At 39.1% G+C, this 14,539-nt stretch overlaps 1 protein-coding gene across 7 annotated transcripts in view; it reads left to right on the plus strand.

Annotated features, from left to right (window-relative positions):
- The window catches only part of spopla (speckle type BTB/POZ protein like a), a 184,669-nt gene extending 179,968 nt beyond the window's left edge, over positions 1 to 4,701 (plus strand). For 6 of the 7 annotated variants that reach the window (XM_072258597.1, XM_072258603.1, XM_072258600.1 and 3 more), the window contains 3 exons: positions 760 to 902; positions 1,004 to 1,057; positions 2,657 to 4,701. In XM_072258597.1, coding sequence (XP_072114698.1) covers positions 760 to 902; positions 1,004 to 1,057; positions 2,657 to 2,801 — 342 coding nt within the window. In that variant the 3' untranslated portion in view covers positions 2,802 to 4,701. The remainder of the gene's footprint in view (positions 1 to 759; positions 903 to 1,003; positions 1,058 to 2,656) is intronic. The other variant, XM_072258604.1, reaches the window with a different exon arrangement.
- The last annotated feature ends 9,838 nt before the right edge of the window (positions 4,702 to 14,539 follow it).

Genomic DNA, 14,539 nt, shown 5'->3' on the forward strand with positions numbered 1-14,539 from the left:
GGCAAATGACTGTTGTCTTGCATATGACAAATTGCCACAGCAAATGAGATTGGATTATCTAGATTTGAAAGTGTTAGGATAAGAAATATCACTATAAATATTGTACACTTTGAGCTCATCAGATACCGTAAAATACTCAATGTTCTTTTGAATGTGGAAGCAGTGCCTTAGTTGAATGATCTAACACCAGCATGTTCAAGAGGGCATCACTCCCTCAAGTTGCTCAGACATGTTGCCAATAATTAGCTCCCCCCCCCCCCACCCCATGTTGTTGCCTGGCAGTACACATTCTCTCCAAAGTTCCCCATCAGCATTCTCCCATGATCGTACATTCCTCACGATGTTGTATTTCCCCTAAAGTATCACTTGAAGCACTTTGGATTGTACCAAAGCAGATGGGGGTGATCCATCTGGCACTTCTGTGCCCAACTGACCACATTTTTCTGCTTGGAAATTTGGGCCATAAAATAAGTAGCTAAAATAAATAATCTTTGTAATCTTTGAAATTGGTAAGATATTGGTTTTTTAGTGTGCTATTTGTGAATTTTAAGCTTTGGTTTGTATATTGTTAACGTTTTATTGCATTCTTCGAAAGATTTTTTGAAAGGGGCTTATATCAGCTGCTTTGGAAAAATGGAAGCTGCTATCAGAAGTGATGGTCATTTTGATCTAGATTAAATCTTCAGTTAGTAAATTGCATTTCTAGTTGTCATTTCCCATCATGGTCAGGTAATGGATTTTTTTTCTATCTCCTTACAGTATGCACTAGATCGACTAAAGGTCATGTGTGAAGAAACTTTGTGTAGTAACCTCTCAGTTGAAAATGTTGCAGAAATTCTCATTCTTGCAGATTTGCACAGCGCAGAGCAACTGAAAGCACAAGCAATAGACTTCATTAACAGGCAAGTGTCATTGCTTTCTGTCATGTGTTATCTAGATTGCCAAATATTTATTTTAAATGTCTGATGTTATTTATTCTTTTCCTTACGGTTTTTCCTAATAGGTGCAGTGTTCTCCGACAACTTGGGTGTAAGGATGGGAAAAACTGGAGTAACAAGTCAGTAATGTGATGGAATATTTAATTTTGGGTTTATCACTGTGCATCATTTGTGACTTTTTTGCACTAAAGTAGTCCATTTTTGATTTTGGACCTTTTTATCCATTTTTGATTTAACATAGAAGAGCACCTACAGTATAGTCAAGACAAGCATTCCACAAAAAACTATCCAAAGAATAAAATGAGACTTGAAAGGTTTGCCATCTAGGACTAGAAAGTTTTAAAACATTCTGTGAAATACTGTGAAGAAATTTTTATGGGCTTTATCTATTTCACATGCCTTTTTATGATTTGCTTGTGAATTTGGTAATAGATACTTTCAATCAGATCTCTCTAATGTAACAATTTGTTCTTATCTGAAAATTGTTAACGATCAAACCTGCTGGTAAGGTAGTGAGAGTCAGCTTATAAATATCTCTTGAATTTAAAGACATTCTTAAAAGCTTGAAGATTTGCACAGCACAGAGCAACTGAAATTCTTGTGAAGTCCTTTTGTAAATTGAGAAAAGTACAGGTCTTACAAAATATAATATTCTTATTGTGAAATGTCCCTTTTCAGCTATATACCATTTCCTGACAGCATATGAGAGTGCAATGGCCTAAATCGGGGCTTCCCAACCCAGGGTCCACAGACCCTCCAGTTAATGGTAGGGAACAATGGCATAAAAATGGTTGGGTACCCCTGGCCTAAATAGTGCGAAGTTGGGTAAAGTACAACTGTCAGTTTTTTCATTTGTTTTTTATTAATTCAGCATTTAAGAGGAAGAGCTGAGCTTCAGTTAGAGTAGAGGGAAGAGAAGCCCTTAGAAATCAAAAGGTGGAATGGAAGAGAGCACAAAGTGGTACAGCAAAGGGGTGAAGGAATAAAATGAGTGTGAGTAAGAAGGGAAAACTAAAAAGCAAAGATTTGCAAAGCAAAAGTATCTTTCCCCATCGGCAGCTAGTTGGATCAGTCCAGTGAAACCTGGTTTTATCCTCCAGGGAAGATCAGATTCAGGTTTGTTATTACCGATGTATGTCATGAAATGTATTGTTTTGCAGCAGCAGTACAGTGCAAATATTTTTATTTAAAAACTAAGTTATAAAATGGTGAAAATAATGTGGTAGTGTTTGTGGGTTCGTGTACTGTTCAGAGATCTGATGGTGGAGGAGAAGAAGCTGTTCTTCAAACATTAAGTCTGGGTCTTCAGGCCCCTGTACCTTCTCCTCGATGATAGTAACATGAAGAGGGCATATCTTGCCTGGATGGTGTGGGTCTTTATTGATGGGTGTTGACTTCTTGAGACACCATCTGCTGAAGATAACGTTGATGTCTGCAAACCACTTCAACCTATTGAGATCCTGTGCAGTGGAAGTTCTATAAAAGGCTGTGATGCAACTAGTCAGAATGCTCTTCACTGTAGATTCTATAGGAATTTGCAAGAGTTCCTAATATGCAGTAATTTGGTAAAGAAAGCTTCATTGTCTAAAGCAGATCCCTCATTAATAAGACGTTATTCTCCAGATCTTTAAACAACACATTAATAATTGTGTGCTAATTATTTACAAATACTGTGCTGATTTTCTGATAGGTTTTTCACCAATTTTTCTCAATTGCAGCCATGCCACTGATGTAATGGAGACAGAAGGCTGGAAATCGATGATCCACTCCCACCCTCATTTAGTTGCAGAGGCCTTCCGAGCACTAGCAACGGCACAGTGCCCTACTTTTGGTATTCCACGCAAACGATTAAAACAGTCGTAATTATGCTAGAGGACTTTAGGTACTGATCTTGCTACTGACTTTCTGTTGAGGTATTTCTACCTTGCACCCATGCAGGATGAAGACTTCGTCAGTTGCATACACAGGACACAACCTGAACTTTAACCGTCTTTTAATTGCTCTGCTGAAGGATGTGTTCAAGTATGGTCTTCAGCTTTAAATTAGTTTACATGCTTTTCTCTCAGCCACTTAAACAGCCTTAAATAATTTTCATCCTTCTAGTTCAGTTTAAATATTTTTTATGTTTCCTTTTTTTTAAATTAATGTGTGCCTTGTCAAAAGACTAGGCTATGCAGAATTGCATCAGAAACCAAAATGCAGAACCATCCATTGAATAGTTGAGAAGGCAAATGTACCCTCTAACACTTTTCTAAGTGTTTGCTCTTTCACACAAAAGTATAATTAATAATTAACTTCCCTACAAATCTATCTATTAACCTTAATTAGCCAACAATTGGAGCAGTTAGCTATAACCACTCTCCTTTCAATATTAGTTTTCAATTGTGATTTTCCTCAATACACATTTGCATTATGGATACTGTTAAAATTCTGCATGACAGCCTGAAAGGGATGTACCATTCAATAGCACATGTCCTTATTGGGCCAGTGGTATATGAAGTACGTGGTTGGTTTGTGAACCACCATTTTCTTTTCAGTGTTTGTAAACTTTGTTTACAGTTTGGAATTTCTACTGTACAGATTTTTTTTGAAGATTAAATTCACAATTTTGGCAGAAATGTTAAAGACCTTTGTTACAATTGTGTGAAAATGGTTTGTAATGTTCAGCAACCTTCTAGAACTTGAGATTGCAACATAACTGAAGTAGAAACACTATAATTTGTGATACTGATATACCAAAACATTGGAATGATTCAATTAAATATATTTAACTTGAATAATGAAAGAGCATTTCTGAAGACTACCCCTTTAAAATTCGCAAAAACAATGTTAAGACACTGAAGATCACCTGATCAAATTAATTTTTCCAGAATATGTTTATGATATTTCTATCCCTTTAACTTCACAAGAATTTTCTGTTCACCTTATTTTCCTTGAGGTGCTGATTCTTTTGGATCTAGATCCATGGGTGCTGGCCGCCCACCACCATCCAGTATCTCACCCAAGTGGCTGTTGCTCAAGTGTGACTTTCATATGGCTATTTAACCACTGGGGGATAGTCAAGCATATTGCAGTACTCACCCAGCATGCAGTTTGGATGGCAATCAGAAATGAGAACCCTGGATAATTTCCCATTTTACCCAAGTGGGTTTATAGCCCACTAGAGCAGCTCTGCTGCTAGTTCAGCTAAACCATCTAGCTCAGCACAGCTTAGCATTCGAAACAGATCTTCCTGGTACATGTGGCTCAATGACTCACTGGATAAACTTATTGAGCCGCTGAGGAAAATTCCATTTTTAGATTGAACAGGTATTGTAATCAAGTCATTTGTCTGAGACACTGCTAAGGTAACACTGTAAATTTTGTAGAAAACTCCACATTTCAGAACAATGATTTTTGCAATGCCTCAAATTGACGTACATGGCAATTGATTTGCTTATGTTTTGCTATTTTATTTATTATGCATCAATATATTTCATAAAAAAGACTTGTGTTAGGTTAAAGAAACTTTGTAAAACTTTATAAATGCAATTGAATGCACTAATTTGTATCAGCTGTAGGCTAATTTGTTCATTCTGTAGGCTATTGTTTCGTGAAAATCATTTTTTGTTAGAGTGCTCAAATATTTTTTAAAAAATTGGAAGTTCAAGAAGCCAATGGGTTTAATTTGTCAATGTATCTGTTTACTGTCATATCACAAATTCAAAGTATGGTTGCATGAACTACACACCATGAAAATTTGAATAAAACATCTTTAAAATGAGTATTGAAATGCTTGTTCAAAAATAATGCTTAGTACTTCCACTGAGGAGTTTGAATATGAATAGTTTGTTTTCATTTTAATAATTTTATTTATTTGTGAATTGATTGTTTTAGCCTGGGCAATACCATGTTGTATAATCTTATTCATTTAACCATTTCCTCTTCCCAGAATTAGGGAAGATAAGAATATGGATTAGCCTTTGGTTGACAGTGAAATGTCATAGTCGAAAAGCAGTTTGTCCTTTTTATATTATTATTTCTCTGCTTCTGATTTAGTTTCTTATTCATAGTCCAAATAGAATATCCTCTGTGTGATTGGGAGGAGTGGTGACAAACACCTTTGAGCATATTTCAGTGTCAGTTGAAATGGGGTCCCTTGTTTTAAATGTGGGGCAGTTTGAAAAGAGTAGACTTGTTGAACTTAAAAACCAGATTTCACTTATCTAATTAGGTTTTGCTTAATAATGAGAAGAACTGGAATAGACAGTTCTCCCTTTGAATATTCCATCATTTAGTGAGATGGCTGATATATAGTCTGATTTCATATTTATTTATCCTAATATCCTGAAATGTCTTTGGTTAATAATAATCTATTACTATAGATATATAAGCCAAATTGTGGATAATGACGCAGAAGAGTTCCAAACTTCTATCAGCGTCCAGATGTATAAGTATCTCCCAACCATTACATAGAACATTGAATACAGTACTGGCCCTTCAGCCTATGATGTAGTGATGGCTTTCTAACCCCTCCCACATAGCCCACTGTTTTACTGTCATCATTTGCCTATCTAAGAGTTTCTGAAGTGTCCCCAGGGTATCTGGGTATCTGCCTCTACCACTATCCCAGGCAGGGTGTGCCATGGACACACCATTCTTAAAGAATTAACTCTGACATCCTCCCCGTGCCCCCCCCCCACCCACCCCAGTACTTACCTCCAATCATAAGACCATAAGACATAGGAGCAGAATTAAGTCACTTGGCCTATTGAATCTTCTCCGTTATTCCACCATGGCTGATTTATTATCCATTTCACCCCATTCTCCTGCCTTTTCCCCATAACTTTCCATGCCCTGACTAAACAAGAAACTATCAACCTCTGCTTTAAATATGCTTAATGACTTAGCCTTCACACCCATCTGTGGCAATGAATTATACAGATCCACCAACCTCTGGCTGAAGAAGTTCCTTCTCATCTCTGTCCTTCTGTCCTCTAGTCCTAGACTCACCCACTTTGGGGAAACATCTTCTCCATATCCAGTCTGTCTAGGCATTTCAATAGTCAATAGGTTTCAATGAGATCCACTCCCCCACCCCCCGCACCCCCATTCTTCTAAACTCCAGTGAGTACAGGCCCAAAGCCATTTAACCTCATGAACCTCCTTTGAACTATCTCCAATGTCAGCACATCCTTAGATAAGGGGCCCAGAACTGCTCACAAGTGTGGTCTGACCAATACCTTATAAAGCCTCAGCATCACATCCTAGCTTTTATATTTTAGTCCCTCAATGAATGTTAACATTACATCTGCCCTCCTTACCACTGCCTCAACCTGCAAATTAACCTTTAAGAGAATTCTACACAAGGACTCCCACATCCCAAGCAATGTAGTGTACAGGATCGCCTGCGGAGACTGCAGCAAGAACTACATAGACCAGACAGGATGTAAACGCTCAACTCATTTACGGGAACACAAATGGACGGTACGAAGACACGATCCATTATTGCTGATATCAATACATGAAGAGCAAGAAGGACACCACTTTAAACTGGGACACCACGGAAATTCTGGCACAGATAAAAGTGAGAATTTTTAGAAGCATGGCTCTCTTCTGAAAACTCTACACAAACATATCAAAATCAATACCACTACAAGCCCTTAAGAGCCATGGAATTCAAAGCTCAACTGAAGGGTTAGCCAATCAGGACTGGGGCAAGAGAACGGGGAGTGGTGCTATATAAACGTGGGCACTCCCAGAGAGAAGCACCAACAACTATGCACTTGAAGATATCACCTTGACTGGTGATGAAACATCTGCAAGCTAATTGCCAAGCTCAGCGAACCCTGCAACATACAGTTCTGATTTTTAACTTTTCTATGCGTTTAGAAAAAAGTCTATGCCTTTATTTCTTCTACTGAAGTGCATGATGATACACTACCTGGAAAAAATGCCTGCCCCTCCACCTATCATTGTGTCATCTGCAAACCTGGCCACAAAGCTGTTAATTTCATCATCCAAATCATTGTCCTATAATGTGAAAAGAAACTGTCCCAATACCCGCAGAATACCACTTTGTCACCAGCTGCGAACCAGAATAGGACCCCTTATTCAGATACATTTCCTCCTGCCCATCTTCTATCCATGCTAGTATCATTCCTATAAAACCATGGGCATTTGCTAAGCAGCCTCATGTTCAGCACCTTGTCAAAGGCCTTCTGAAAAATCTAAGTAAACAATATCCACTGTCTCCCCATTTACATTTTCCCTTAAGGAAACCATGCTGACTTTGACCTACTTTAGAATGTACCTCCAAGTAGCCCCAAATCTTATCTTTAATAATGGACTCCACCATCTTCCCAACCACTGAAATCAGGCTAACTGTCCTGTAGTTTCCTTTCTTCTGCCTCCCCCCCACTTCTCAGAGTGGAGTGACAGTTGCAATTTTCCAGTTCTCTGGAACTATTTCAGAATCTCCTTAGTAATAGCAACTACACTCACTTCTGTGCACTGACACTCTTGAATTTCTGGTATACTGCTAGTATCTTCCACAGTGAAGATTGACACAAAATACTTGAGTTCACCTACCATTTCTTCTACATTACTACCTTTCCAGTGTCATTTTCTAGGGGTTGACTATCCATTCTTCTTGTCTTACTCTTTATATATCTGGAAAAAAAACTTTTGGTATCCTGTTTTATATTTTTGGCTAGCTTGCTTTTTGTCTCCTTATGATTTTTTTAGTTGCCTTCCACTGGGTTTTAAAAACTTCCCAATTCTCTAACTTCCCACTAATTTTTACTATATGCTCTCTCTTTTTGCTTTTATGCTGCCTTTGACTTCCTTGTCACCCACAGTTGCATCATCCTCCCTTTAAAATACTTCTTCATCTTTGGGATGTATCTATCCTGCACCTTCTGAATTGCCCACAGAAACTCCAGCAATTGCTGTTCTGGCATCACCCCCCTGCTACTGTCCCCTTCCAATCAACTTTGCCCAACTCTTTTTACATGCCTCTGTAATTCCATTAACTCCACTGTAATATTGATACATCTGACTTATCTTCTCTCAAGATGCAGAGTGAATTCGATCATATTATGATCACTTAATCCCAAGGGTTCCTTTATCTTGGTTTCCCTAATCAAATTTGGTTCATTACACAATACCCAATCCCAAATTGCCATTTCCCCTATTGGGCTTGTCCACAAGCTGTTCTAAAAAGCTCTTTCATAGACATTCTACAAATTTCCTCTCTTGATATCCAGCATCAACATGACTTTCCTAATCTACATGCATATTCAGAATCAAATTTAATGTCACCAGCATATGTTATGAAATTTGTTAACTTTATGGCAGCAGTACAAGGAAATACATGATAAATACATATAGAAGAAAAAAACTGAGTTATATTAAGTATATGTGTATTTATTATATACTTAAATAAGTAGTGAGATAGTGTTCATGGGTTCAATGTCCATTTAGAAATCAGATGGCAGGGGAAGAAGCTGTTCCTGAGTGTGTGCCTTCAAGCTTCTGTACATCCTTCCCAATAGTAACAGTGTGAAAAGGGCATGTCTTGGTGGTGGGATCCTTAAAGGTGGACCCAGCCCTCTTAAGGCACAGCTCCTTGAAGATGTCTTGGGTACCATGGAGGCTGGTACCCACGATAAAGCTGACTAAATTTTACAAGTTTCTGCAAATTATTTTGATTTTGTGCAGCAGTACCACCCCCATACTAGACAGTGGTGCAGTAATTGGGGGTGGGGGGGGGAATACTGAAATCCCCCATGACTATCGCAATATTGTTTTTAATTACATGCCTTTTCTATTTCCCGTCAAAACTTGCATCCCATACCCTGGCTACTGTTTGGGGGCCTATGTAGAACTCTCTTCAGTTACTCTTGTAGTTTCTTAACTCTACCCACAATGATTCTACATCTTCCAATCCTATATCACCTCTTTCTAAGGATCTGATTTCATTTTTTACCAGAAGAGCCACTCCACCCCTTTTGCCAACCTGCTTGTGCTTTTGATACAATATGTTTCCTTGGATGTTAAGCTGCTAACTATGATCTTCATTCAGTCACAACTCAGTGATGCCCATGTCATATCTGCCAATATTTAACTGTTCTACAAAATCATCTACCTTATTCTGTATGCGGCGTATATTTAAATAACACCTTCAGTCCTTTATTCATCACTTTTAGATTTTGTCCCCGTGTTAAACTTCACTTCATCCTGCAGTTCTGCCCTATCATCTGCTTCTCCATCCTCACAGTCTCACTACACGCTGTATCTACTTGTATACCAACTCCCCATCTTCAGCCCTGTCACTCAGTTTCCCATTCCCCTGCCAAATGAGTTTAAACTCTGTCCAATTGCTCTAGCAAATCTGCCCGCAAGGATGTTGGTCTTCCTCAGGTTCAGGTGTAACCCATACTTTTTGTACAGGCCATACCTTCCCCAGAAGAGATCGCAATGATATAGAAATCTGAAAACCTGCCTCCTGCACCACTTCCTCAGCCACTCATTCATCTGTACCATCATCCTAGTCCTGCCTTGACTAGCACATGGCACTAAGTAATCCAGAGATTACTAACTTGGAGACCCTGCTCTTCAGCCTCTTCCCTTAACCTTTATATTCACTGTGCAGGATCTTTACCTCCTTTCTACAAAAGTCATTAATGGCAATGTGTGCCACGACCTCTGTCTGCTGGCTGTCCCTCTTCAGAATCTTCCACAGCTGCTCTGCGACATTCTGGACCCTAGCACCTGGGAGGCAGCACACCACCATGGCTTCTCTTTCACAGCCGTAGAGTTTCCTGTTTATCCCCCTTATGATCGAGTTTCATATCACTGCCACTCTGCCTGATTTTACCCTTCCTTGCTCCCTGTTGAGTCTCAGATCTGGCCAGTGCAACTGTCTTGTTTGCAACTGCTTCTGATGGGCCCTGATAGGTCCCACCCCCACCGCAGTATCTAAAGAGGTAGGCTTGTTGCAATCACCTTCAAACTATACTCCCTTCTACTCGCCATTTCTGGGGGAAAGTCTGGATATATTTCTATCAATGCTTCTTATCTTGTATACCTGTATAATCAGGTCACCTCTCATCCTCATTGCTCCAAAGAGAAAAGCCTGATCTCACTCAACCTGATCCATATAAGATATGTCCTTTAGTTCAGGCATCATTCTGGTAAGTCTCTGCACCCTCTCTAAAGCCATGGTCATAGTCATACTTTATTGATCCCGAGGGAAATTGGTTTTTGTTGCAGTTGCACCATGAATAATTAAATAGTAATATGTAAATTATGCCAGGAAATAAGTCCAGGACCAGCCTATTGGCTCAGAGTGTCTGACAAGGGAGGCAACCAGAAGTACTTGTAATATTCCAAGTGTGGTCGAACAGGATTTTATAAGACTGCAACAAGCAAGGAAACCAGAACAGATCCCTGTAGAACACAACTGCTCATTGACCTACAGACAGAACACTCCAATTACTTACCGCTCCCCCCATCCCTTGCATTTTCTGCCTTCTGCAGGGACCACTCTTCCTGTGGTTCCCTGGTTCACTCATCTCTTCCCATCCCCAACACTTTCCCCTGCGTCCATTGCACCCCCTTCTGCTTTGCCCATTGCACTTAGTGTTTGTGATATCACCTTCTCTACATCGATGAGACCAGGTGTAAAATATGTGACTGCTTGGCTGCACACTTCCACTCTTACCTTCAGTGGCCATCTCAGGCTCCCAGTTGCATGTCATTTTAGTTTCCCATCCCAAAATGACCTGTCTCCCTAGCCAGGATGTGGTACTATAGTTAATATTCCACTTGAGTAGCCTGCAAACCAATGTTAAGAACCAGTTCCATCTGCTCATCATTCCTCTCATGTCAGGTTCTGTTTATCACCTTCCTTATTTGATTCCAGAATCTGCAACCCTTCATCTCCACCTTCCAGATTCTCTCTCTCTACCTTCATCCCTGTGTAAATGTCATAGTGTATTTTCTTCATGTTAGGCACAAAATGTACAGTAAGTGTAATTTGTATAATTTACTTTAGGTCTCAATAAGTGGTCATCTATTTCCTAGATCACTAATCTTTAAAATATTACAGCAGCATCTTCCTGCCTTTGAATTATTGAAGTTCCCTCTGTAAGCACAATCATAAAAATTGCCTTATGTTTAGAACCCCAAACTGGAAAGAATTAAATTTAATTTCCACATACCACTCTCTCCTGAGGAAGTAGAGAGCTAGCATTTCCTGCACTAGATTTTTACCCTATGCTTTCCTTTGTTTAGGTTTCTAGTGATCTTTTGCTGGTGTTCTGGTCTGCAAATATTTGTATGTGATTAGCTTTTTTTCTTTCTTTTTAAGATGGGAGCATGTCCTGTGATTACTAATTGCATTTAAACCTATAACCTATTCTCCCTATCTTGTGCATTATTAAAAGATGTGCAAGATGAATGAGAACATTTAAATCCAGTGGATTCTGGTTAATATATAAGCAATTTACGTATTTAAATGAAATACATTACAAATTTGAACACAGCAATATAACTACAGTACTAGAAAACTGTATTAATTCCTAACAGTTATCAATGGAGGAATTCATCCAGTGTACGCAATGAAGAAAATCAGCGCATACTTCTGGTGTAGATAAAGGGCTGTCTTCTTACATTTACGCTCTCAGCTGTTTTTGGCATCACCAAGTCTGAATGCTGAGCAAGACAGTTTGGAATTGTCTTACTGTTTATTTCTTGCCAACGATCAGTGACAAAATTTACTGTTTTTTTTTAACACAATCATACACAACTGATGCTATGGGAAAAACTCTCTGCACTAAACACAGTGTAGCGTCTAATGACCACACAAGTGCGCCCGACTGATACTAGTTAGAACCTGTTCAGCAAGTCTCCTACTCCAATTAAGCAGCATAGTGTCCCAAATAAATGAAGGGCAATTTTTCTTGATTAGATTTTGTTCTTTAAGAGTTGTCCCAAATAACCAGCTGCCCTAATTATCTGATTGTCTAATTAAGCAAAATCCACTGTACTTATGGTCTTGTATTAAAACAACCCTGATGGCCAATCAGCAATTTCTTCCCTCTTTATTTTAAGCAGAGAATTTTTACTTTGGGAAGGGATAAAGTGTTGGTAGTTAAAAAGAATTGTCTATTGGTCTCTTTCTGTGTCTTTGAAATAAATATGAAAACTCTGGTACAAAATTAGTTTTCTAGAAGAAAAATATGCAATTAAAATTATTTTGAGGATAATGTTGCTGTTAATGGAATTCTGTGTCTTCCTTTGATATAAATGATTTAACTTAATTCATCATGCCTCAAAAGTTTCTAATGTTGCTACTGGCAAAACATCTTCTAGGATATGACTGAAGTCTTTTGATGCAAAAGGGAAAACACCCAATAATAGTCCCTTGCAGCTATTTCTGAGGAGTGTGTCAGATTGAAACCAAGTGGAAGCAATTTGTTTTCATGATTATGAAGAAATAAAAAGTATTTAAAGTTGAAGTAATTCATGCTGACTAAACATTCTACTGAAATATTTCCTCGCACAAAGAAAGAGAATCAGAAGGAGAAACTGAATCATGCAGTTTCTAGTATCACTGGATCTTTCTTTTTCGCATGTGTGCACAATATGAATGATATGGTGCTTGAACTTTCCAATTCACAGAATCGCAAATCTTCAACTCAAAAAGAGACTATTTGGCTCATATCAATACTTGGTTCAATGATGATGAGAGTTTCCACATCTACCACTCCTCTGCACAATGGGTCCCTGTCGTTACCCTTATTGATTTCCATATCTCCCCGTTAATCCTTTTACCAAATACTTTAAATCTGTGTCCATTGGTTTTTGACCTCTCCCCATTATTGGGTGGAAGGGTGTAAAAAGTCTTTCCTATTTACTCTATCCAGCCCCTCCATTGATCTTTCCTTCTGCTTCTTAGGTAACATAATCAGCGTTTCCTCAAAGGTATTATTTTGACAAGTTTCCTGTAAATCATTTCTTGAACTTCCCAAATCAGTCATATCTACCCTGTTGTGTGGTGATCAGAACAATATGCAATATACAAGCCATAGCCCAGTGGTGTTTACTTTTCTAGTAGAATCTCGCTACTGTATCTACTCAGCTAAGAAGGAATAGCATTGTCTGTTTTTAAACTTTGTTATTGACCTACCCTGCTACCCCAAGGATTTGTGTATGCACACTTAAAGATTCTTCTGTTCCTCCACACCATTTTGTATCCTCCCATTTATTGTACACTCAGTGACTACTTTATTAGCTTGTTAATCCAAATATCTAATTAGCCATGTGGCAGCATAAAAGCATGCAGACATTGTCAAGAGGTTCAGTTATTCAGACCAAACATCAGAATGGGGAAGAAATGTAAACTAAGTGACTGTTGGTGCCAGATGGGGTGGTTGGAGTACCTTAGAAACTGCTGATCTCCTAGGATTTTCATGCACTACAGCTTCTAGAGTTTACAGAGAATTGTGCAAAAAGAGAAAAAAAATCCAGTGAGTGGCAGTTCTCTGGGTGAAAATGCCTATGAGAGGTCAGAGGAGAATTGCCTGACTGTTCAAGCTGACAGGAAGGCAGAAGAGGACCTCTGAATGCACATCACATTGAACATTGAAGTGGATGAGCTACAGCAGAAGACTGCCACCAACATGCATTCAGTGGCCACTTTATTAGGTACAGCAGGCATTGAGGATATGTTCCTTTTCCGATGCAGCTTCCTGATTGCATTACCTCATGTTTCTATTTGCTGTTTTGCTGTCTAGCTGATCAGGCTGGCAGTATGTTCCTGCAATCTAATAAAAATTATCATTGGCCGAACTATCAGCAAACATTCAATCATGCACCAAACCTTTTGATCTTATTTCTTCCTTTCTTGATTATTTCCTACAAGATGAAACCTAACATGAGTTCCTTTAAAAGGGAAGCTAACGTGAAATCTAATATGACAGCCTTTAAAAGGGAAACTAATACTACACCTGTGTGAATCCCTGCAGACCCTGCAATCTCTGTCTCGGAGGGTGACATCAGAACATCTTTCAAGATGATGGTCCCTGTAAAGCATCATGCTCTGATGGTGAACCTGGTAGGGAACTGTAAATCTGTGGCAATCAACTAACAGGAGTGTTCAAGGATGCCGTCAATCTCTCACCACAGTTGGAGGTTCCCACCTGCTTCACAAGAACAACAATCATGCCCAAGAAGACCAAGGTGAGCTGCCTCAATGACAAATGTGATGAAGTGCTTTGAGAGTTTGGTCATGGCCAGAATCAACTGCCTAAGCAAGGACTGGACCTGCTGTAAAGTGCCTATCACCACAATAGGTCTACAATGGATGAATCTCACTGGCTCTCCATTCAGCCTTGGACCACTTAGACAATAGTAGTACCTATGTGTGGTTGCTGTTTATTGATTTCAGCTCAGTGTTCAATGCCATCGTATCCTCAGTACTAATCAGCAAGCTCCAAAACCTGGGCTTCTGTACCTCCCTCTCCAACCAGATCCTTGATTTCCTGGTTGAGTCCACAGTCAGTGCAGATCGGAAATAACGTCTCCTCCTGGCTGACAACACAGGTGCACCTCAA

Source organism: Mobula birostris, chromosome 5 (genome assembly GCF_030028105.1).
Source record: "Mobula birostris isolate sMobBir1 chromosome 5, sMobBir1.hap1, whole genome shotgun sequence".
NCBI classification, from domain to species: Eukaryota; Metazoa; Chordata; class Chondrichthyes; order Myliobatiformes; family Myliobatidae; genus Mobula; species Mobula birostris.